At 44.4% G+C, this 25,513-nt stretch overlaps 1 protein-coding gene, 1 long non-coding RNA gene and 1 pseudogene across 3 annotated transcripts; 2 read left to right on the forward strand and 1 right to left on the reverse strand.

The window, feature by feature from the left end:
* The first annotated feature begins 10,446 nt into the window (after positions 1-10,446).
* LOC117837216 (uncharacterized) lies at positions 10,447-13,599 on the forward strand. The gene is made up of 3 exons (XR_011897161.1): positions 10,447-10,682; positions 11,429-11,512; positions 12,529-13,599. It is a non-coding gene; the product is annotated as an uncharacterized lncRNA (long non-coding RNA).
* A 3,410-nt stretch (positions 13,600-17,009) lies between these two features.
* LOC117854700 (uncharacterized) lies at positions 17,010-18,160 on the forward strand (annotated as a pseudogene).
* Positions 18,161-20,444: 2,284 nt separating this feature from the next.
* On the reverse strand, positions 20,445-24,754 carry LOC117852086 (conserved oligomeric Golgi complex subunit 4). Of its 2 annotated transcripts, none has more exons than XM_034734019.2 (2): positions 23,000-24,754; positions 20,445-21,252 (listed from the first exon to the last, which is right to left on the reverse strand). In XM_034734019.2, exons 1-2 carry the CDS (start codon positions 24,656-24,658, stop codon positions 20,620-20,622), a joined length of 2,292 nt encoding a protein of 763 aa, XP_034589910.1. In that variant the 5' UTR covers positions 24,659-24,754; the 3' UTR covers positions 20,445-20,619. The 2 variants fall into 2 exon arrangements, with proteins under 2 accessions (XP_034589910.1, XP_034589918.1); XM_034734027.2 differs by having other exon boundaries at positions 20,445-21,249; positions 23,000-24,750.
* Between the last annotated feature and the right edge of the window lie 759 nt (positions 24,755-25,513).

A 25,513-nucleotide genomic window follows, 5' to 3' on the forward strand; every position in this document is an offset into this window, starting at 1 on the left:
TCCTGTACTCACCGCTCCCTCGCCGAACGAGGACTTGCTCCTATACATCTCCGCTACTACTCATGTCGTCAGCACGGCAATAGTAGTCGAACGGTCTGAACCGGGCCATGCTTACAAGGTCCAACGACCTGTCTACTTCGTCAGTGAAGTACTCTCGGACTCCAAAACTCGGTATTCACCGATTCAAAAGCTATTATATGCTATTCTGCTCACCTCCCGGAAGCTGCGCCATTACTTCCAAGAGCACAACATCATAGTCATCTCCGACTTCCCGCTTGGCGAAATTCTCCATAACAGAGATGCCACGGGTAGAATCTCCAAATGGGCAATCGAACTCGGAGCTCTTACTTTGAGCTTCAAGCCAAGGACAGCCATCAAGTCTCTGGCTTTGGTCGACTTCATAGCCGAGTGGACCGAAAATCAAGTTCCAACTCCAGTTGAACGACCAGAACATTGGGTAATGTACTTTGACGGATCCCTCAAACTTGAAGGGGCCGGCGTAGGCGTATTACTCATCTCCCCCAAGGGAGACCAACTCAAGTACGTGCTACAGATATTCTGGGAAGCATCCAATAATGAAGTCGAGTACGAAGTACTGCTACACGACCTTCGCCTTGCAATCTCCCTCGGCATCAAACGACTACTGGTGTACGGTGACTCCCTAGTCGTCATAAACCAGGTCAATGACAAGTGGGACCGAAACAAGGACAACATGGACGCTTATTGCAAAGAAGTCCGTAAACTGGAAAACAAATTCTCCGGCTTGGAGTTCCATCACATCGTCCGCGACAACAACATTGCTACCGACGTCTTATCCAAAATAGACTCAACTCGTGCAGAAGTTCCAGCAGGAATTTTCGTACACGAACTACACAAGCCATCCATACCTGAACAAGTCACACCGCCAGTAGTCCCGACTACTGACGCCTCCCAAGAGATCATGATGATAGAAGTCGACTGGAGGACACCCTTCATCGACTACATCAAAGATCACCAGCTACCATCCGACAAGAATAAAGCCGAGCAAATCTCCCGACGAGTAAAGAATTACGTTCTAGTCGGAGACAAGCTCTACAGGAAAGGTGCATCATCTGGAGTACTCATGAAGTGCATCACCAGAGAAGATGGCCAAGAAATCTTAGAAGAGATTCACAGAGGAATCTACGGCAACCACGCCTCTTCGAGGACACTAGTTGGCAAGGCTTTCAGAGCAGGGTTCTACTGGTCAATGGCTCTGGCCGACGCCAAGCAACTAGTCCAGAAATGCAAAGGTTGTCAATTCTTCACAAAACAGCAACATGTGCCGGCTTACAAGCTAGTCACAATACCAACAACATGGCCATTTGCCTGCTGGGGGCTCGACATGATTGGCCCGTTACCAACTGCGCCAGGAGGATTCAACAAAGTACTAGTGGCGATTGACAAGTTCACCAAGTGGATCGAGGTCAAACCAGTCACTTGCCCAAAGGCAGACCGAGTTCTCGACTTCTTGGATGAAATCGTACATCGCTATGGTTTTCCCAACAGGATTATCACAGATCTCGGGTCAAACTTCGACAATCATGACTTCTGGGAATATTGCGAGAATAGCGGCATCAACGTCCGCTATGTCTCGGTTGCTCATCCGCGAGCCAACGGTCAAGTCGAGCATGTTAGTGGCATGATACTCGATGCTCTGAAGAAACGACTGCATGACGTCGGCAACACCAAAGGTGGCCGATGGCTCAAAGAGTTACCCAATGCCTTGTGGGGCCTACATACCCAACCATGCAAGACTACGGGTCTATCACCCTATTTTCTGGTATATGGCTCAGAAGCCATCCTACCCGCCGACATCATGTGGCAATCACCATCTGTTGAACAATACGACGAAGAGCTTGCAATAGAAACGCGGCGAACGGATATCGACAGTTTGCAAGAAACAAGATGCGCAGCACTAGTGTAATCTGCCAAATACCTTGACGGTTTAAGGCGTTATTACGACCGCAACGTCAAGGAAAGATCTTTTAACTCGGGCGATATGGTCCTTAAGCGTATTCAAGACACGTCAGGATTGCATAAACTCAATTCACCGTGGGAAGGTCCTTACATCGTATCAAAGGTTACAGGACCCGGATCTTACAGACTCGAAGAGCTCTCAGGAGAACAGGTGCCAAACTCCTGAAATATAGAACACCTCTGTCGCTATTACCCATAACAACACTCGAGTACTCACTTCAAGGCGACTACTCAGGCCGACTACTCGACTATCGACTTCAAGGGGTGTTTGCTATGACACACTATCAGTACAACAAGGATCCTTGCCCTGATACAAACTCTTCATATCAATCTTTACTGAAACAAGAGTACATCAAGTTACATACGAGTACAAGGACTCGGCTTAACAAAGACTACAAGCAACTGCCTACTGGCGGGCTGCATTTAAGCCTCAGGCTTTTACTATAACACAAGGCCACTCAGGTCTGCCGACCGCAGGAAGGGCCCACACGCAAGGAAGCTGCGCAAAACGCAGCCATACCCAGGTATCCTACCCAAGGCACTGCCAGGTACTCCATTACCGCCATCACCAGGACAGCGGCAACGCCAAATCCGGCAAGACGCGCCTAGAGGGAACCAAGGCTGCTCTTTTGCTAGCCTTGCGAAGCCCATCTACTCTACGGCCGCACCTCCACCATCTTTCAGAGCAGGATGAAGACCGCGGCACTCATCACCCATCACTCGCTGCGAGTTCCAGCGCGTACTCCACTGGATCAGGAGCTGCAAGATGAGGCATGCGACGAACCCTCCTACGAGGATTCTTCTAGCATCGCGGCTATCCCTACGAGCGCAAGAGTCTGTGGAGGGAAGGTGGCCTTAATCTACGAGGAATCTTCTAGCACCGGTGCGCTCTTTGCTGGCTCTCTACACTCAAACAGAAGCAACCGCAGGCAATCCATTGCTACTCAGAAGCTTGAGTTGGCTCGCCCAGCAGATGGCCCTATTTATAGCCGAAAGCTCCAACTACCACCAGCCCAAGAGTTACTGTGCACCCGTGATCAATAAGTCTGATGACTCCTGACTCAGCCCATGTGACTGCACTCATGCCGCAACGGACAAAGGAGCACAGTACACCCGTGCATCCGCAAAGGACAAAGGAGTACACCCGTACATCAACAAAGGATAGCCGAGTACAGTACACCCGTGTTCCTCAAAAGACGAGTACTCAAACAGCATTACGACTACTCGACACTCGGGACTACTACAAGCCAAGCTTAGCCTACATGTCGAGGGCTCCAACTACTCTGACCCTGGGACCTAAGGTCGGGCGAGGCTGAGTTCCACCCTCGAAGGGTCGGGCGCCTCGACCCCAGGACTCGGGGTCGAGCGAGGCAGAGTTCCACCCTCGAAAGGTCGGGCGCATCCGACCCCGGGACTCGGGGTCGGGCGAGGCGAAGTTTTCACCCTCGAAGGGGTCAGGTTTACTGACCCTAAAACTCAAGGTCGGGCGAGACGAATCCCCTCCCCAGAGGGTCAGGCCCAGCCGACTCGCAATACTTCAGGATTCAACAACATTCTTCGCAAGACAACGAACTCCAAAATCCAAAAAGCTTGATATTCAAAAGTATCAACATACTCGGTACAAGAACAAGGGTACACACAAAAAGCTCAAAGTTCTTCTAAGGAGACGAACTCCAACATCTTGGCTGCAATGGGCTCCGCCTCCTCAAGGTACTGCGCATAGGCCTCCTCTGTGCAGTTGCGAGCCATGCCATCACCAGCTGCCGCCAAGTCTGCCCTCGGGTAGTAGGACTTCACAACCGCAAGCACCTATTTGCAAACAGTCTTGCAAAGTCCCGCTACTTTACTCGGGGCAGCTCTTAGTCGCTCTACTAGCGATTGCGGTCCTGCGCCTTCCTCCACGGGGGCTATGGCATTCACCAAATCTTCGGCCGCTCCAGACAACTCTCGGAGTTCGCCCCGAAGTCTTCCCAAGGTCTGGGCATGATCTCTACATGCCACCATGGCCATGGCGAGCATCACGCCATTCTGCATCTTTCGGTCCCGCTGATGCTCGCACGCAGCTTGTGCTTCAGTGAGCGCGGCCCGAAGATGTTCGGCTTCATCTGCCACTCGGTCATGAGCGTTCCTCCAATCAATCACTTGGTTCCTTGCAGACGCCTCCTATTTCTTGAGCTCTACAAAGCAAAAGAACTCAGGCTATAGCCAACTACAGTTGGACACACCCAAAGTAGTCGCAATGCTTACCTTGATACTTCTTGTTCAAGGATTTATAGCGGCTCTCCAGTTTCTCCTGTAGAACGGCGTGATCCGCGCGTTCCACGGCAAAGGATTTCGCCCCGACTTCATGAACCCGAAGCGCTTCTCTCAGTCGGGCACATTCCTGCTCCAGCTGATGGTTTCTTTCCTGAAAGGATCCGAGTAAGCTGTGGTGAGTTTCACGCCTCACGACTACTCGGATCATGCAGTAACATCAGCAATATCTACGTGGACGCCCTGGAACACATCCATGGCCCTCTAGAGCTCCAAGTCAGAAGGCGAGCTGAGTACTGGCCTTTGGGTACTCTCCACAAGATGAGGAATCGTACCCAAAGAAGCACCTACAAACATTTACCATATCAGCTACCGACTACGACTACAATAACAAATTACAGGCACTTACCTGGACCAGTCGTTTGTTTGGATTTCTCAACAACAGCCAGCGCTCCGCCAGAGGATGATGATAGGCCGGCACTCCCCGAGCCTGATGCAGCAACGGGTTCCTCCACTGAGCAAATCACGTCTTGAAGCATCGACATAGTAGCTCCAAGACGACCATCGCAACCTCGGGTATTTCTTCAACAATGAAGTCCTCCAGCGGAATAGATGCTGTAGTCAAAGGTTTCGGCACTATCTCTGTCTCTACAGTAATAGATTCCTCTGCATCTCTGCACTACAAAAGTGTTACTACATGAGTTCAAGACACTTCAACGTTATTCAAAAGAGAAAAAGAAGGCTCACCGGGTTGAACGTAGCAGCAGTCGCACACGCTTCTTCTCGGCGACAGGCGGCCGAGTATTCGGAGCCGCGGGAACAGCCGCTGGCACCGCCTTCTCACCAAGACCTGAAAAATCGAAGTCAAGACCAACAGTACTACTCAATTGAAAATAATCGGAAGAGACAACGCTTACCATTAGCGATCACATTGGACAGCAAGGTGCCAGTAGCAAGTACTGGTGACACCTCCTTCGCTACTCCAGCATGTAGCCCCAGAACCGCCTGGTCGGCAATGGGCGGCATGGCAGCCAGAGGAGTTGGCGCAGTTAACTCGGGGGCTACCACAGCTTCTGTTGATGGTACCTTCTCCGGCACCGTGTCAACAGCCCCCTCACTGACTCCAGGGTCGGACGCGGCTATTTCTTCATAGACAGCCTCATCTACAGCCTTCGCAAACCAAGACAAGATTCACCACATCAATAACGCATTTCAAGCTCCTCAGTAACTTACAAGTTATCGACTACATACCTTGGTACCCCGAGACCTTTCAGTGGTTGAAACAGACTTCGCCGCAGCCATCTTGCGGACTACTCTGCGTCTCTTGATAGGAGGAGAAGGCTCGTCCTCCGACTCCTCGACAACAGCTTCCGACTCTTCTTCCGACTGTGCCACGTAGCCGTCAAGAACTCGGGGCTTCTAAACAACAAATCGGTGTCAACAACAAGAATCCCAAGTCAAAGAAGAACAAGTCAGGAGGAAAAACTTACCACTTCTGGCTCATACCAGGATTCATACTGACGAAGGGCAGCAGGGATTACTGGTACTCCCTGATAGTTCCTAAAAAACTTAGCCAGCAGTGCCTCCACGTCATCGTCAGATATGTCCTCCTCAGACATACGCGATGGATCCTTCAGACATTTGTACTCACTTCCCGGGTGAGCACGTTTTTGAAGTGGCTGGACCCTTCTCTTCAGGAAGCTGGCTGCCACGTTGATCCTAGTCAGACCGAGTGCTTTCAACTCGGTGATCTGCTGCATCTGGAGATTAAGCTCAGGGGTGTCCTTGGGCTCGCTTACCCTGTTTTCCGCATGCTTGGGTGCGTGACCAGTCACCACAGGCAAGCGAGGATCATGGTTCCCGATGTAGGACCACCTTTTCTTCCAATCCCCATGGGAGTCGGTCAGATTATACTCAATATATGCATTCGGGTTCCTGAGTTGGAACCCGGCGCCTCCAAAGACCTCCGTCCGCTGGGCACTCGGCCGAGGCTTGCAACGGAACAGTTTCCTAAATAGCTCGAGACTTGGAGGTACTCCCAGGAAAACTTCGCACAGATGTACAAATATAGCCATGTGCAGTACTCCATTGGGATTCAAGTGGACGAGCTGAAGATTGGAGTACTCGAGAATATCTCTGAAGAAGTCGGAGGTGGGCACGGCCAGTCCCCTTTCCACGAAATGAGCAAGCATCACTGTCTCGGTAGGATGTTCCTCAAACTGCCATGCATTGGGGAACGTGGGGCGCCACTACACGATTTCCTTCGGCTGAAGGAGCTTGGCATCAACTAGCGCTTGGACTGCTTCCTCCTTCATCACTGAGTGTCGCCAAGTTGCCCCAGGTGGCGGCGGAGCTGTCTGGTTTGTCAGCCCCACCTTTGGCGCCGGCAGCACCAACTCCTTCCCCTTCTTGGATCTGACCTTGCCCATCGCCGGAGCCTTGCCTTGGATCTTCTCGGGTTTCTTGCCCATCTTCTTGGAGCGCATCCGATGGTCTCAACCTCAAGTTAAGGAAGAGGCTTCCACTCGGATCTAAGTGGCAATGGCGGAGGCGGTGGCACTGGCGGTGGCGAAAAAGTGAGCGAAGACGTAGAGGAGGAGGAAGAACAGATCTAATGCCCGTATGGCGTCACAGCAACCGAAAAGGGCCTTTCCAAATTTATCTCCGCCGGCTCCGGATTCGACGCGTCAGTTGCGCAACGGACAGATTAAATCGCGTATTAATCGCAATAAACACCCAACGGCTACTGCATTCAACGGAATGATGACCACTTCAACGACAGGAATCGCCTAAGTGCTCAGGGGCTGCGGGTACCGTACCCGTTGGTCAGTTTTTTCTTTTTCAAGATCTCCGAGGGTAAAATGGGCAAAAGCTGGTTTGACCCTAAGCCTAATTCTTCGACTCAACCTAAGGCTCGAGGGCTACTCCATATGGAGTGCGATTGACATCGCACTACCATATAAAAGTTACTCGGGACGGAGACAACTCGAAGCTGTAGGAAGAGTACCTTCCAGCCACGCGACAGTACTCGAGCACTTCAATCTACAAAAACTACTCGGGTAGTGCCTGCAGTGCCCAAGACTATGGCGCACGACTATAAAGTACTCGGGGGCTTGTCGGGACTACTCCCCAGACCCACGAGTAGGCCTTGGACGGCCCACTAAGGGACGTACTCGGACATGATCAGAACAAGGATGGGCGTATCCTACTCGGCCTAGTCTTGTATGTTTATGGAAAACTACTCGGGCTGGTACCGAGTAGAATTCTGTAATAGTACCCGGCTAGGACTCAGACTTGTGACTCTGCCCACCCATGTATATAAGGCCGGGCAGGGACCCCCCTCAAACAACAATCCTCAAAACCAGAACATACATCAATACAAACCAACACACAGGACGTAGGGTATTACGCGATCCAGCGGCCCGAACCTATCTAAATCGTGTTCCTTGCGTCACCATTGATTCCTTGATTCTCGACGACCTTTACCGCACAAAAGACCACCTAGGGTACCCCTAGGCGGGTTGCCGGTCTAAAACACCGACAGGAGGTTCGGATGCTAATTAGGAGGACTAAATATGAGCTAATTATAAAACTAATTGCAGAACCCTGTGCTAATTTGCGAGATGAATCTATTAAGTCTAATTAATCCGTCAGTAGCAAATGGTTACTGTACCACCACATTATCAAATCATGGACTAATTAGGCTTAATAGATTCGTCTCGCGAATTAGACTCCATCTGTGCAATTAGTTTTGTAATTAACCTATGTTTAATACTTCTAATTAGCATCCAAATATCCGATGTGACAGGTGCTAAACTTTAGTAGGGTGTATCCAAACACCTTAGGGCAAGTACATTACTACACGTCAACGGTCTCATAGGTCGTCTCATGCAGTGCCACGTAGGATTTTTGATGATGTGGAGGAGAGAGAGCGAGGAGAGAGAAAGAGGTCGTTGCTTCGCGAAACAACCACCTCATGAGCTGGACTACGAGATAACTTAATAACCATTGTACGAGTTATTGTTGCCATGTAACTCATGATATTTTATTTTTTATGCACAAATTAAGGAATTATATACCACTACCAGATAACTTATAGGACAATCCATTGTACGAGTTAACTATTGAATCGTGTCAAGATTACGTGTCAATGCAGACCGTCTATTGAACGACACCGTCCTTAGAACGCGTGCTCGCGGCCTGAGAGCAAGTTTAATAACGCAGCTAGCAAGCGGGCTGTAAGGTTTCTCTCAGCTTTTTTCTAGCCCACTCGTACAATGGTTAACTCTTCACCATTAATACATGACCCACAAGTCATTCTCACCAAGTTTTTTGGTTCCTGTGCCCAAGTCGGCTGTAAGCTTATAGCCCGCTTCTCCTCTCTCACCTCTTCTCTCTCCTCCACGTCAGCATTCAGCCAGCTTACAGCCCCTTATTATACTTGCTCTCTTTTTTCCCTCAAACTGAACAGGAAATCCTAACCCTACCTATTTGTGTTAACATCAATTTCCTACAGATTTCTCAGGCAGGTGTGCTCGAGCAGCAGTTCCCAACGAGGCTGCTGCAGCTGAAGGTACAAATATAATTTTCTTTCAACTGAAGCTATTTTGCAATATTTGGCAAATTTTGGTATGATACGTTGTTGCACTCTTGAGGTTATGAAGTTTAGAGGACATCCTTGCCATATGTTGAATTGCAATTCTTTGAAGTCTACAAAATATATCCCATTTTTTTGTTTGCTAATATATATAACCATAATATTGTTGCTTCCTGCCATCACAGACTCAAGTCAATGTGTAGGTTTTTAAGTAAAGTCAACATTGTGCCTATTAATAACTGGAATGGAGATCTATATATTTAACTTGTGTGTATTAGCATTTGTAAGTACTTAATGGATCTGGGAACTCCTGTTGGGAGCTGGTACAATCTCTGCTTAGGCATTTTCCTGAAGAAATATGATTGCTAAGCTTTGATATGCTATTATGTTCTATTTGTTTCTGCAGTGTCCTGTCTTTCCATATGTAGCATATAAGCAAATATGGAAGGTCCTCCAGCATACTAAGAGCTGCTGAAGGTGATAAGTGAATGTTCTGAATATGTTCCTTCTGGCTGCGTTGATGTTTGTACCTCTACCATTCAAGAACTATTACCGAATTTTGGACTTTCATACCTGTCCTAAACAAAAGATACAGGTAATGTTTTTTCACAATAATGGTCGACACATTTTTCTTTGCTTTAGTGATTCTGTTTTTAGCACCTTTACTGTTAGACGTCCCTTCCCTTAGTGATTGCTTCTGCCCCCATTCTCTTTGTTCATTGTTCCAATACTATCATGTGGCCCTCCACATGGTAGCAGGGAAGCTATTTTTAATGTTTTTATGCAACATCAAATGCAAGATATGGCAATCGCGTCTAGCTGTTGTCATGTAGAGCTAATATATCCTGAAAATTCATTTTCGAGTGTGTGCTTTGACTGATTTGTTACCGACGAGATGCTTATTGCCGATCTCTAGAACCTAATCATACACGGTGTCAAGTGTTGAACTGATCAATACGTTGGCTACTGAAATTTATAGATCCATGTACACAGATTCCATGATTTACTTACCTGTATTTTTGTTACTTCCTATTATCCATACGAAATACAGTCCACAAACATCTTATGTTATCAAAGAACCATGACCCATAAAAATTAAACTTATGCAGCGTAGTGCACTTATCTGCCTAGTGAGTAATAATCCATGGTAATTCCTTGTTGGCAACTGTACGTGGTGGTAATTTCATTCCACGGCCTGTGCTGAACCATTGAACTGTTGCTTGTTGTGCAGGTGGCGATGGGGTTCTTGGTGACCGGTGGAGCTGTGGCCAGCAGAGCTCTGTGTGGCCTTGGCATGGACGGACCGGCACGGCATGCTGCTGGTGGTTGCGGCTTCTGGTAGCCTTTTTTTTGTGTCGTGCCACAATTAGCACTGGCGGTGGTGAGATGATATAAGGTACCCGCAGGTGGAAATCTATTTGTGCTAGCGGTGAACACTTGCTAGGGGTGATATTAATACAATAATGCACATGTTTAAGTATTATATTTTATAAAGTGCCTACAAACTTGCTTGGTTTAACTACAGTATAGATATTCATGACGTTTGATTTTTATCTATTAAAATTCACTTAGACATTGTTTTGGCCATGCTGTAAAAGTTGCTCATTATGTATTTGGTTATCTTGTAGAAATCCATGCCCTGGGACTTGATCCAGGATACAGAGCCCTGGGACCTAAGTGTCATTCAGAAAGATGTTGCTCCTGAAACAGTAGATGCAATGAAGAGGACCATATCTGGCATGTTGGGCCTGCTTCCATCTGATCACATCTGTGTAGTTGTAGAAGCCCTTTGGAATCCCTTCTTCAAGCTATTGGTATCTTCAATTATGACTGGGTATGCTTTTTAGATGAAAGATTATTTTATCATGGTGGTTATGAATAGTATTTTCTGAGACTCAGTTGCATTATTAGGCATGTGATTTGCTTTTGCTTTTGTTGAATTTAGAATTCAGCGTCAACATCTGTTACCTTTCAACGTGTGTCAGGCCTAACCATAAGCCTTGTGCTCATACTCATGCACTGAGGGAGAAAGCGTTTTACTGATCCATATGTGATGTTCAGATCAATTTGGCATCTTGGTTCATTTTATCAGTTTGGTGCAATTAGTATTTGAATTGAAGTGCTTAGGATTTCCTGCTGTTTGAGGTGATTAGTAATTCAACTCATGTATTGTACATGCCATCCTTTTGACTGATGAAAGAAAGAAAAAAGTGCTTTTGTTGTTGACGTGCAATCTAAGAAGTTTAGGAAGAATAGAACACATGAACATTGATTCTGAACTTCTGGATACAAGAGCAAGTCAAAGTTTTGTTCCATGGTAATTATACACTATGGTCGTGCAGACTAAATTTGAGTACTTATAGCAAACACAGAGTAGTCCATTAGCTACAGATTTTATCCAAGTGATATGTTAGGTGGATGGTTTTTGGGCCATCAGGCTGCAGTTTTGTGTGGCTTGTGAAAGTTCTCAGGATGATGTTTTTTTCTCACTGTTGTGCATCTGTTGATTTCTTGTACATTATTAATCCAACAATATGTTTTGCCTTATGTATGGAAGAGACTCAGACCTTTGCATTGCAGGTCTATCACAATAGCAGCGATGCCAGGGCAGTTACCTGACTTGGAAATGCTGGCACAATTCGGATGTGGAACTGTCCTCCTCAGGTGATTTTGCTTCGTTTTTCCCTTTTTCCTAAGTGCAGCTTTACTTTTCATTGAAATAAGCATAGAATTAAGTAATCAATGAATTTCATCTGGATGTTGGATGCCTTTATCTGATGACATAGTTCTCCATTGGTTGAGCACACCAAATGCACGGCTTCTGCCTCAAATGTTCTTACTCCTTTACAGGGAGTAGGCTTCCTCTATTTGATGGGAACCATACTCAATTAGTCAATTTATTAGTTCTTACTATCCATGCTGCCTGTATCTTATTTATTTGATAAACTAACTATGCCTGAGGCTATGGATCGGATGGTCCTGTAACTGCAGCATTAATCAGTTTGTATAACCATGAAATTGTAGGTCGCCTTGCTTATTATTTCCTTGCCAATACAGAAAAGAATATATGAAGCATAATAGTCAATAAGCACTCTTTTTCAAAAAAAACTTATTATGCGTATATGCTTAGCGCAGTTTTCATCTGCATGCCAATAGTCGTGCGCTTAGCACATTATCTTCTAGAAATCTTGTTTTTTTGCACAATTCAGTATATTCAAGTTTTTAACTAAATAACACACAAACTAAAAGTATTTGAGAAAATGGATACTGTGATCTGAAAAAATATTCACTGCTCTTAACTGTAAAAAAAATAGGTTGAACTAGTAGGATTAATAGATTGGCATCCACCACTATTGTCAACCTAGGATTAAGTGATCGTGGTAGACGTCAGGGGCGGGCCCAGGGGGTTGTGCTAATCCATAGTATTCAAGGGTATAGTCAACTATATACATGTTGAAAAATAAGGCTCAAATAGTCAAAATTTTGTACATTTTGAACTTCTGAATACACAGTCTTAAACTGCTGGGCCCGCCCCTGGTAGACGTGTGTCTAGAAGGAACTCAGACATTTTCAAGAGCATTTTTCTTTCGATTTTCTGTATACAACTGATTCATACCAGATTGTAGATTAAAGTTTTTTGGAAGTTCTGACCATTTCCCTGTATATATGTTTTTTTGCAGCTTAGGTGCAGCCTTTCCCTATGGAGTCCTGTCTATGGCAATGGTTTTCATGGCTGATTTTCATGGTCGAGATTGTCAAATGAAAAGACTTCAGTTTGATAACCACAAAGAAGCTTCTTCTGCTGCCATTACCAACACAGGTAAGAGTGCATTTCTGGAGACTTCTTTGGGCTTCCTTTTACATACAGTACAATGGTTACTCCAGCTGCTGACCCCTCACTTTCTTCATTTGACGCTTTGAAAATGGATCGAGCTCCCTAGCTCAACTTTAGGCTGTACAATCATTTGGCCATGACCACCAATTTTGTTGCTCCCGGTGGCAGCCCAATCCTACGGCAGCACAAATGTGGCGCGTCAATCTGGTCAGGAATTTTGAGTTGAATTCGCCAAAATTTCATTTCGCATTAAGGTCTTTCGATGTAAGGCACTTCCAAGCTACTGCTTGATTCGAAAGCTAAACAATAAGCATTTGACAGATGGATAGACGTTGGATACACGGTTGTGAACTATTTATCCCCGAGCATGAGAATGGGGTCAATGATTTCATGGAATTTGTTAAGAGTACATACTCTAACGATTTGATGGTCCGATGAGAGGTATAATACCCAAGTCAGTAAAAGGTCATATAATACTACTCTTTTGTTTCCAATTCTGCCTGATCGCAGAGACTAAATGTTTAGTACCTTACCTTCTTGTCTCCGCATGATCTACCCTTATGAACTTCTGACAACCACAGCTGAAGACCTGTCCCCAACATCAACGTGACCAAGCGAGAGGGGAGCAACCGTTCTTCCACTCCCCATCTGTCAGATCAGATGATGACATTCAGTTACTGTTATCAATGGGATGCAGTTCTACTTATCGTCAGCCGAGTTCAGAGAGAAGTTTCAGGATGACCAGAGCAGCTTTCTACAGCCTCCCTAAGTGGAAGCAGAACAAACTGAAGTCTGGTGTTCAGCTCTTTTAGCCTGCCCACGGTCGCCTTGTCTCCTGAAGGCAGCAAGCCGTTCGTGAGGACCGAGGACGGCAGTTTTTACCTTTTGAATTCTTGTTTTCACCATCAGGGTTTTTTTTTTCAAGCTCTCCTTGTTCTTTCCGTTTCAGGACCTAAGATTGTTTGCTGTCCGACCATCAAAGGTTCGCACGACAGAGATAGTTGCAGTAGTCTTTCGTAACAGCAAAAGCATGCTGCATAAACGATCGACGAAACTGTAGGACCAACGCATAAACGATTGACGAAACAGTATGATGATGCCTAATTTGACTTACGATTTGCTGCTTATGAATGAGAGTTCAATGGTGTGATTTTCCAAATTCTTAGAAGGCGTTTGGTTTGCGAAAATGTAAGGTAAACGGATTACGGGTGTTAAGCGATACCCATACACCCATTTGTTTCAACCTCCTCCGCAATTCAATTACCCGCAATCGGATATCAGGCAGTTTCCACCCGATTACAGGCCTCCCTCCCCGGTATCCCGTCGATACCGCTCCCCCTCAGCTCCCCCGTCTCCCCCGACATCCATTTCCCGTCTCATCGATACTGCCATCACCCCCATCTCGCGTAGGGGAGAAGTGCGCCGCCGTTGTATGTCCTTCGTCTCCTGAACGTTGCCGGCAGCTGCTCCCCTCGTCACCGGTACGAAGGCGCTTCCTCCCTTTCCCATCTCCTTCTCTCAAATCCTCTTCTCTTCTAACCCTAGATCCGTTCCTTTGCAAGGCAGTGGAGGAGAATGAGGAAAACCGAAGGATTTACAGGGGGAAGAGAAGGAACTGCAAGGGGAAGAGAAGGATTTGCGCCTCTTCTTGACACAGGTCCTCCTCGATTTATCTCGGGCTTTCTTGACACAGCTTCTCTTACAGCAAACACTTGCTACCTCACTTAGGGATTGTAGTTATTCTGCTTCTCAAGAGAGTTTCCAAATGCAAACTTTGTCATCTCTAGGCAGTTATGCCATGGCCTGACCTGTTGTGACTTGCAAGATCCTCTAATTTGTTATTTTGACACGAGATAGTCCAGATTGGTTTTAAGAGAAAGAACATCATGTCGATACAGGAATACTTGTTTCGCACATTCAATTTTTAGCAGTTAATCCTTAGTTCAGTTACTCTCCTTGAGCAGTGTGGGCTTGGGTTATGCATGTAAAACACCATGCTATTTTTTAGGTTGAATAACATTTGTATTGTGAACTTATGATATGGAGGATAAAATATACATCCCACTCAATCGGTCCTTAAATGGTCCTAATTGTTTGCAGGTATAGCTGAAAGTAGATTTAAGCCCCAGTTGATTGTTCTCACAGCATTCATGTGACATGAAGATGTACATATTTGCAATGGCTTGTAGTAGTTCTTACAGATCCGCTTAACAATGCATTGGCCGGTTTAAGGACCAATTAGACTAATTAGCACCAGGAAAATTGACCGGTTTGAGTATTTAGCATCAGGAAAATTAGACTAATTAGCCTTTGTTTGACTGGGAATTTTAAACTAAATTTCAGAATATTTTAGAGAGTTCAATTGATACTTAAACAAGATGTCTGAATGTTTATCCTGAATTATTTGATGGCACTTAGTAGCATGTTTTATCATGTTGGTTCTTGATCTGTCTTTTTGGATGCTTGCATCATAGAGGTGGAAAGTAGAAAGGGAACAGCTTGACTTATTCCTAAATAATTAACTTTTAATTCTTGTTACTTGAATTAATGTTATCATAAAAGTGCACACATGGATTGTTTGACATGATTATGTTTCTGTTTGATGACCTACAGCTTGTTACATGGCAATACCATGTGTTGCATACTTGCATCACTTTAGCTATATTGCATCAGTGCTGCCCCATCCACAACATCGACACTGAGAACTCACCTTCCATTAGCTTGTGTATCAATTAGGTTTAAATCTGTACTTATAACAAAACCACAAATCAATTATGTTTTTGAATTGGATATGCATTAGTAGAACAGGATGTGTGTTGCTAGAATTTGTTATGCTTGTTGGCTGCATAAAAGAGAATTTTATTTTGGATACCCTATTTGTTTACTTGCATTTTTTATTATGTACAGCAATATGGCTCGCCTTCCTTTATCCACAAGAACCTGAAGAAGGAACATGGCCCTTAGAAATATGATGACTTCCATCATTGTTATTTACTACTATATGTGGTCACTCCTTGCAATGGCATATAAAAGGAGATGTTTAAAAATTGAACAAAGGATAAAAAACATAGAACAAAGGAATGTGCGGTTGAGCAACCTTATTCGCAATAGTGATGCTGCTTGTATCAGCCATCTTCGGATGAACAGGAGAACATTTTACACTTTGTGTGAAATGCTTAGTGATGTTGGCGGGTTGAAAGCAACACGGAATATGTCTCTAGAGGAGATAGTGGCTCAATTCCTATACACACTATCTCATCATTTGAAGAATTCAACAATAAAAGAATTTTTCTTTCGAAGTGGTGAGATAGTTAGTAGACCGTTCAACTTATGTCTTGTAGCTGTTTTAAAGTTGCACCACTTGCTACTTAAGGCCCCTGAACCTATACCAGAGAATAGCACAGATGGTAAATGGAAATATTTTAAGGTAAATGACTTATCAAACAGTTTTTAGTTTTAAGAAAAAATCCTAATTAAAGAAGTAGTTTTGTGATATTCTTTTATTTGTTGTGTCTTTTATTTCTAGAATTGTTTGGGCGCTTTAGATGGAACTCATATCAAGGTAACAGTTCCAACTAGGCTGAAAGGAAGATATAGGTCAAGAAAAGGAGACATTGTGACAAATATTCTCGGTGTTTGTGCTCCTGACATGAAATTCATATATATATTACCTGGATCGGAGGGCTCAGCACATGATGGGCGTGTGCTTCGAGATGCTATTTCAAGGCCAAATGGGTTGCGTGTTCTTCAAGGGTGTTACTACCTTGTTGATGCTAGTTATGCAAATGCAAATGGATTTCTAGCTCCATACCAAGGTCAAAGGTATCACTTGGGTGGTTGGACTGCACAAAATCCACCATACAGTGCGGAGGAATATTTTAATATGAGGCATGCTAGAGCAAGAAATATCATTGAGAGGTGTTTTGGAAGGCTTAAGGGTCGATGGGGAATTTTGAGATCACCATCGTATTTTCCTATAAAGACTCAATGCTGAATAATAATGGTTTGTGCCCTTTGCACAATTTAATTTTGCAAAGAATGTCTGTTGATCCAATGGAAATGGAGGAGGATGACTCATCAGGGGAAATTACAGAGGGGGAAATGAGTGAACCATAATTTATCACGTGTGTGTCGACATCTAATGAGTGGACTAATTATCGAGATGTTCTCGCTCAAGGGCTGTATAATAGTTATAGGGCTTTTGTTTCTCATTGAGGTTTGCTTTTTTATTTCTGTTTACTGAGTTTAAAGCTTCTGTTTTTGTTTTCTGTTTACTTGTAGATTTGTTTTACAATCCCTTCTAACATGTTATCATTTTGTGCAGCTATGGATTTATTTGAGAGCTCAACAACAACAATTCGTGGCAGGGGAAAGAATAAAAGGAAGTGGACTGTTGCCGAGGATGATGAATTGGTTAAAGCCTTGTATAAGATATCTTTGGACCCAAGGTGGAAGGGTGAGGGAGGCTTTAAGAATGGATATTGTTCAGTGCTTGAGACTCATCTGGCTGAAAAGTTACCTAACTGTGGAATATCTGCTGTTCCCACATTGAGTCAAGAGTAAGGCACTTTAGAACAAAGTTCGGGGCACTGGAGGTAATGCTTAACAAAAGTGGCTTCAACTGGGATGAGAATAGAAAGATGCTTCAGTGTGAAAAAAATACAATATGAAGCACATTGTAAGGTATGTCTAAACTTTACTTCAATGTAGGTATTTCATTTCAACTTGCAATGCAACATTCTCTGTCGATTGCCAAGGTTGAGAAACACTAGTGCATTCCTTTGCAGCATCATCCTGAAGTGAAGGGCCTATATGGTGTTGCTTTCCCTTATTATGATTCATTGGCTGCCTTATATGGGAGTGACATAGCTACTGGTGAAGGTGCAGAAGGGCTTAGCGAAGCAGTTGGAAATATAGAGAAAGAATTTGCAGTTGAAGGTGGTAACCATCAAGAGGAGGAGGAGGATAGGATGTCTAGAGAAACCCCTAGATGCTCTACTGACTCAGCTTCATCAAGCTTGAATAGGCGGAAGACAGACAGGAAGGGAAAGGATCATGTATCTGCAATATCAAGTGACCCTATTTTGGACATGTTACATGAAGTTCAAGGTGATCTAAAGGGTGTGTCTACAAATATGGGGAAAATAGCAGCAGTGATTGAATGTGAGGTCGTTGTTCGAGAGAAAAATTCTAAAGAGGATCATCAGCAGAAGTTAAGAGAAAAGGCTACAACAGAGCTGCGCAAGCTTGGGTTCACAGGGAGCGAACAAGTCAAAGCTGCTAGTGTGTTTGTGAGAATTCCAGATCAAATGAGTATGCTGTTAACGTTGGATGAGATACTGAGGAGAGAATTTATCCTAAACATGCTTGGTATGTGACACTTTGCTATGTTGTTTCAACTGTTTATTTACTGCCATACATCAGATGCTAGTTCGTGCAGTATTCTGCTAGTGTTGGCTATTTTTAAACTCTCCTTTGCAGCTTCAATCTGCTTGAGTTTTTGGGTTTTGTAGAGCAGGAGGATGGCATTGGCAAATTAAATTCGTTCATTGAACTTTGTAGTACCGCTAGATCGGTGCACTTAGAATTGTTACTCTTTTAGAGAATGTAAGATGGGAGTGCAAGATCTTTTGTTGGTTGCATACTGGTATTGCTTATGTTTGCCATTCAGTTAAGATCAGGCAGTTGAATCTCGTGAAAATGGTCCTACTGTTCTGTGAAAAAAAGCTCCTATACCTTAGTTATCTCCAGCTTGTTTCACCACATAGAAGCTCATGAACATAGATGCTAGTATATCTGATACTGATGATATCCCAGTCACCTCAGTCCCCTTTTGTTTTAGCAGTATCAGTATGCAGTTGGAGGGGGGCACTGCGTGTCCTCGAAGCCTAAAACTTATGCTCCTCGTAATAGCATCCCTGAATATTACAAAAGACGCTGTGTGTTTATGCTTATTTCAAATAAAGCATTTATATAAACAAAAACATTTTTTTGAATGTGGCCAGAAAGTACCAAGTGGCCATCCTATATTAATGTAGCCATTTGTAAACTTATAAAGGATCTCAAAAAAACTGTGTAGGCGCTCATCCTGAACCAAGAAAGAATTTGTGTAACTAATTTTCAGAATTTGTGTTTATTTACTGCCATACATCAGATGCTTGTTTTCCTAGAATTTGTGCAGCAAATCAGTTATGTTCTTTAATTGGATATGTGGATTCCTTATCTATTGTGCAGCAAATCTTTGTCAAATTATTGTCTATTTTTCTTTCTATCTGTTTTTTCTTTTGAAGAGGAAGAGAGAAGGAAAAGGATAGAAGGTGGATTAAGATAGGGAGCTTGCATCATTCCGAGTCTATATGATTAAACTATCCTGTGTGAGATGGAGGTGAACAACAAGTTCATAGGGAGTCATCTACTGCACAATGTGTCTTTTGCTGAACAACAAGTCATGTAGGCTTGTTGTTGAACCATGTGTGAAATGGAGGTGAACAACGAGTCCATAGGGAGTCATCTACTGCACAATGTGTGAGATGGAGGTGAACAACAAGTCCATAGGGAGTCAGTCAATTATTTAGCTTGGATGTTGAACTTCTATTTAGCCTAGATGTTGAACCTGTTATGTAATCTGGATGTTGAACTTTTATTTTGCTTGGATGAACTTTGAACTATCTGCCATTTGAACATGGTTCGAACTGCTCCTGGATGGTTGTAGTTCAATCTGTTCCATGTTGATGTTCAGTAGTTGCGGAAAATCGAATGAGCTTACTCTCTGTGGGTTGAGCATTGAGCTAGCTATCAGTTAGAGGAGTAAATTTGCAAACTACCTTGTGATACCTGAGTAGTGAACCAAACAGCTGTAACATAATCCATTACCATTATCGCATCAAACCAAACAAAGGACGTAATCAGTGATTACACCACAAAACCAGCTGTGATTTGATTACGTTTCCCTTTGCGTTACCTGAGCCCCAACCAAACGCCTCCTTAGTTCATAGATATTATTATGTACTTGACATACAAACATTGCTGTTAGATGTGCGTATTTATTTTAATACTCACCTTCTATCACTACTATGTAATTATATACTATGTTCCTATATCATTTATTTCAATAACAATTGGTTTATTTTTTCAATACGAGCAAAGGCAACGTGACTGTGATTACTATACAGTTATGTTACTCGATTCCTATTCCAATTTTCTACCTTTATATTGCTGGATATATAGGAATAAATACGCAATTCCTTTAAGGTTAATGCTTATACTATCGCATGCAGGTGTTGATCGTTATTATTAAAATCATAATTTCTCCCATGACATCAAAATATAAAGATCTAAACATAAGTGCACGTAGCTGCCTGATTAGTACCACTAATTTTATTTTTTTCCCAAAACATCACACTTTTGACGCTAATACATGAACATAAATTATTTTAATGAAAATTTTACATAATTGGTTAGAAGATTAGCGCGCCGAAGGATAAAAAGACAGCATCCAAGAGAGAACGGCGAAGACAAGGAGATCGATTTTCAAATTACATAAAGCAGAATTGATATGTCGGGCAATAATGGAAGGGTAAAAACTTATCTCAACGATTTGGTCTATTCTGCCTTATTAGTTTTCTCTTTCCAAGTTCTTGCAATTTTTTTAAAAAAAAATCAACTGGTTGCATGGTTTACAAAATGTGGTTGCCTTTTGCACAAGTGGTTGAACAGTCACCCCGAGACGCAAGGTAAAAGTGAAAAAGAAAAATACATAAATAGACGCAAACATCACCCTACCATAAGTTCATAACAGCCAAAAGGTATACTGCAACAATACAGATGTTTGTCATTTGCAACCAAAATTGCTAAGAGTCCTAACTGTATCAAAACAGAAAACAGATCTTGTTAATATATCACATAAAAAGAATTAACAAGTACATATAAACACAATTTAGAGCCTCAAAGCAGCAATCGCTTCAGGCCTGAAGTCAATCCTAAGTCCTAACACCCTCCGCACCTCTGCGGGTGTCAACAGCCATGTCAGATGGCCAGCATTGTCACCCCAGAAATCCAGTATCTCTGATACGCGCTCAAAGTTCAGAATGGTTGACATCTGGGAAAGCCTCGAAAACTTGTCTCGGACTGGTCTCTGAGACATTTCTGAGAAATGGTTGATCAGAGAACGGACCTCCTTGTCAAGCTGGAGCCCACCAAGCTGGCTGAACCTCTTCTGCATCATGATCACCTCGAGCCTCTTGACTATGAAGTCGATGATCAAGTGCACAAAGGAATCATAGTTGTTTGATGTCATCACTGGCTGGAGCCAAGCAACATTAATGTTAACTGCAAGTATAAGCTTCTGCACCCATGGGTCATTCACCTCATTTTCCCCATATTCAGCATCATCCAGCTCATAACTGACATTAGCAACAGTGTCAAGGACTGGACGAATGCGTGGTGCCACAGATGCCACCAGATGCTCCATTCCAGAATGAAGGATCTTCTTAAAGGAAGCACTGATCTCTCCTAGCTCTGATAAACAGGATTTGATCTTCTCTCGGTCAGCTGGAGCATGAAAAACCTGCTGGGCAGTCACAAAAGTCAGTGCAGAGTTTAATCAATATGATGATATGGGCCTGGAGTAATTAATGAAATTATTGAGGAATCAAAAAATCGGTTGCTAAATGAATCCCAATTTGTTGAACGTTATTTATGAGACCCTGTTCTACTATTTGGTTTGATCTTGTAGTCCAAAGAATTCCATACCATGACGTATCTGGGATAGTAGCCATTAGTGAAAAAGGAATAGTTATACAAACAAGTAAAGTAAACCCATCATATGGCAATCAAATAACTAGTTACTAATGAAGCCGTTACGTCCTCTTAGTCCCATTCATGTAAATATTGTACCACAAGTGTACTAATGATAAATCACCTATGATCCTTAAGAACTTCCACTTGCGCTAACTATAAATTGTTTATCAACTGAAAAATTGCTAGGACAATTTTATCCATTATGAGGAACCAAAATCAACAGTGTTGTCTCCAAACTATGTACTTAGTATATTAGATCATCGAGAAATCAAAATCAGAACTGAGTAAATCAAAGTTAGGTCAAACTTTGTTGTCAAATACAGGATTGGCTGAGCATCTGCATCCATTGCAGAACATAGAGGGTTCAAGACTCCACCCAACAGATGCAAATGAAGATGCTCAAGCCTTAATGCTGTAGTCCCATATACAGGCATACATGCTTTTGTTGGTGAGACTGTATATATTGGTCTGACATCTGTGTATCATACAGTAAATGATGCAGATCTATGCTTCAAATCACCATATGTCCCATTTTAAGATGCTATTTCCATTCAAAATATCTCTGATAAATGCAAGTAGCATCATTTTAGCTGCACTGTTTCTAGATAATGCTCAGTAAAGTTCAGAGTGATGCATATCTCGTTCATCGCTAAGAATTTTGTACATTGTTCTGTTTGCAAGATTACACGTAATAAGAAAAGTGTTCTTTTCGTTGAAATACAGGTTCCAGGGGACAATCTTGTTGGATCAATTATATGTGCCATAGTTTACGCATCATCTACCATTACTGTTTCTACTACAAAGTATGTTTAGTTTCATAATTCTTTGTCTAGCACTAAGTTCTATGGTTTTGCTACGGAAAGCTCAAAAGACAGTTTTCCCAAAAGGGAGTGACTAGAAAGCTGTATATAGAATGATGGTATCAATGTGTGCAACATCATGCTGTTCTACTTAGAAAGCTGCTAATTCAAGCATTTACAGCTAACAGTTTGACATTTCCCAGCTGACAAATACAATAGACTAAAATTTGATGTTAATTAGAATGATAGAATCAAGCAATGCTAAAACGCTTTTACCAAGACAATGATGCAGACTTCAAGAATTATGAGATTCTCTGTGACACAAGATACATAGAGACAAAATGACAGCAGCGGCACACAGAAGATACCATTACCAACTAACATGGTTCATTCTTGACAAATTTAAGTTTAAATTACTATATAAATATGTTATGGCAAATGAGTTATCTTCAACATAGATTGGTGCTAACAAAGACATTAACAAGTCAAAAGTCATGAAACAGATGCATATGACATGTGATGTAATACTATTACAATCAACTACGGAGAACATACAAGCATTGTGGGCTCCGTCATTTAACTCCAAGTTCCAATTAACTTAAGAAATGCACATTTACAATAGATAGAACATGATGGAATGCATATGTCCTATTTACTAAACGGGTCCCACTTTCAGCTTAAAAAATGGATAGTGATTAAAAAAAATACTACACTCACCTCCGCACAGAGCTCCTCAATCTCATGACGGAGCTTCAGAACATACTCAGAGCTGATATCCATGTTGTTTAGCGCAGTCGCAATCTCCTCACCAGTCTTCTGGACTCCAACACCACCAAGGAAGAGCTTTGCACCCAAATTTGGCTCCCGCATCCTCCACTGTAGTGCCTCCTGATACTCGTTGCTCAGAAGGCTTGTTGCCCCACCAAGCACAGCAAGAACAGAGTTTATGCTTGCAGTGGATGCAGCCCGACGGCAGCAACTCTGCAGTACAAAGAATACATCGTCCACCATTGAGGTTGTGAGACCATCTGGTACGGGCTCATCAATCCGTACGGCCTTCCTTACATTCTCCACCATGAAAAACTCCTCAAAGATCACATAGAACCCAGTCAGATCCTGCTCCATTTTATTAAAGCTACCATTACGGAAGGCCTTCATCGCCTGCGGCCCAAGTTCGGGCTTGACATCTCTCAATCCACGGATCTTATTCACCATAAATTCAGTGTAGTCTTCTCCAAGCTGTGTTAATGCAAGAATCTCCTCAAGATAAAGCTCAATTTCCCTGGGATCAGGCCCTTCGTTGCCTCCAGCAGCACTGGCCATGGAACCCACAACTGAAAGGAGGTTCTTCGTATAGGAGTTTATATCCGATGCAAGACGTGCAAGCTTCCTGTAATCAGCATACCGGCGTAGGATCTGCGTGCCCCGTGAGTCACACTCCTCCTGCAGCTCAATGATGGCATAAGCAACACCATCCTCACCCCTGAGTTCACGAAGCACAGCATCATTCTCCTCAACAGCGAGCACAATGTCCTTGAAGAGACGAGTGAGGCCACCCACAAAATCCGGCCGCTCAGAGGTCGGCTGGGTTGCAGACGTCAGCTCGGCAAGGTGCTCAAAGTCTGCGCGGGCACGGAGAGCGACCACCTTCTTCAGGTAGGCAACGTAGACCTGGAGTCCCTCATCAGCGAGCGCGAGGAGTGGGAATAGGCGGACGAGTCGGAGCACGGCAGGGTGGTCCTGTGCGTCGACGGCAGCTGCGAGCCTCCGTCGCGCGAGCCCCTCGAGGCGGCGCTTGATGTCCAGAAGGTCGCGGCGGAGGTCGTCGTCAGTGGGGAACCGCGCGTCGATGGTGAGGAATTCGTGCGCGGCGGTGGCGGCGGCGGCGAGATCGTCGGCGGCCAAGGCCCGCCTCGCTGCTTCGAGCGCGCGGGACCGGTCCAGCGCGGCCTCGGCGCGCGCCAGCGCGGCGTCCGCCCTGGAATGCGCCGCGTCGAGGTGGCGGACGCGGGAGGAGAGCGCGTCGGCGAGCGCTGCTGTGGAGGAGGAGGACTCCTTAAGCGCGGCGGCGTCGGAGGCCGCGAGCGAGAGCAGCGGCGGGGCGGAGCGGAGGAGGGAGGCAGCGGCGCGGTCGATATCGGCGCGGCGGGCGAGGAGAGAATCGAGGCGGGCGTCGAGTGCGCGCTGGTAGGCGACGCATTCGTGCAGGAGGCGGGTGGCGGCGCCAGCGTCGGTGAGGGCGCGGAGCGCGGCGAGGGAGGCCGGGTCGCCGAAGTCGAGGGAGGGCTGCGCGTCAGCGGATGAAGGATCCGGAGCTACGATGGCCTCCGGGCGGCGCGGGGAGCGCGGGGTGGGAGAGGGCGAGGGCACTGCCATGGCCGCCGCGGCGGTGCAAATTCGGCGAGATCTCGGACGGGGATGCACGGGATCTGGACGGGCGGGGCTCGCTGCTGCGGGTGAGGGGAGGGATTGACCCCGTGGACGTTTTGGTTGGGGCCCTCCAACAGACTACAGTCATACAGTCCTCTCGCTAGCTCCCGTGCATGTGTATACAATAGAACTAATATTTTTGCGGGTACGTAGAACTAAATTAAAAAACCTAAAAAGATTATGAATGAAGAGATAAAATAATTTTGTGTGTCTATGTAAAATTTGAAATGAAGGGAACAAGCTCAAAAACATCCTTAAACATCGTATTTTTATTTTATAAATAAAAGGAATATATTTTAGCGCACACTAAAATATGCTTTAGCCATCACCATGGTTTACATCAGGGGCGGATCTAGGGCCCGGGCTGCCCGGGCTGCAGCCCGGGGCGAGCCCATGTAGTCCCTTTAACATATGTGGTATTTAGCCTAACAAAAGGAGGTTTATGAGGCAAAATTAGACTGTTTTGACTGTGATTCAGCAACTTAGCCCGGGGTGCAGCTCCATTTTGGATCCGCCCCTGGTTTACATTTAAGAGAAAACCGTACCAAAGACCAAACTACTTAAAGTACATGCAAACTTCCATATTCTAAGTTGTATATGGCGGGAAAAATCCGCTTTTACTCATCTGGACAATCCACTCTATCCTCTTAACCTTAAACAGAAGTTAGGCACAATTTACTCTCCGTATTATTTTCACCCATAGAATATTTACACTTGTAATTTTTTATGCACAAGAATGCCGATTTTTTTTTGCACTTGGAAAAACGATGTTTGGCTACAAGCTTCCGGCCTTCCACGCTC

Source organism: Setaria viridis, chromosome 1, assembly GCF_005286985.2.
Source record: "Setaria viridis chromosome 1, Setaria_viridis_v4.0, whole genome shotgun sequence".
Classification (NCBI taxonomy): Eukaryota; Viridiplantae; Streptophyta; class Magnoliopsida; order Poales; family Poaceae; genus Setaria; species Setaria viridis.

Bases quoted from the DNA above. Each gene is read 5' to 3' on its own strand.
- LOC117852086 (XM_034734019.2), bottom strand. From the start codon at position 24,658: ATGGCAGTGCCCTCGCCCTCTCCCACCCCGCGCTCCCCGCGCCGCCCG. The intron at 21,253-22,999 runs GTGAGTGTAGTA...GTGACTGCCCAG, and splicing joins TTGAGGAGCTCTGTGCGGAG to CAGGTTTTTCATGCTCCAGC.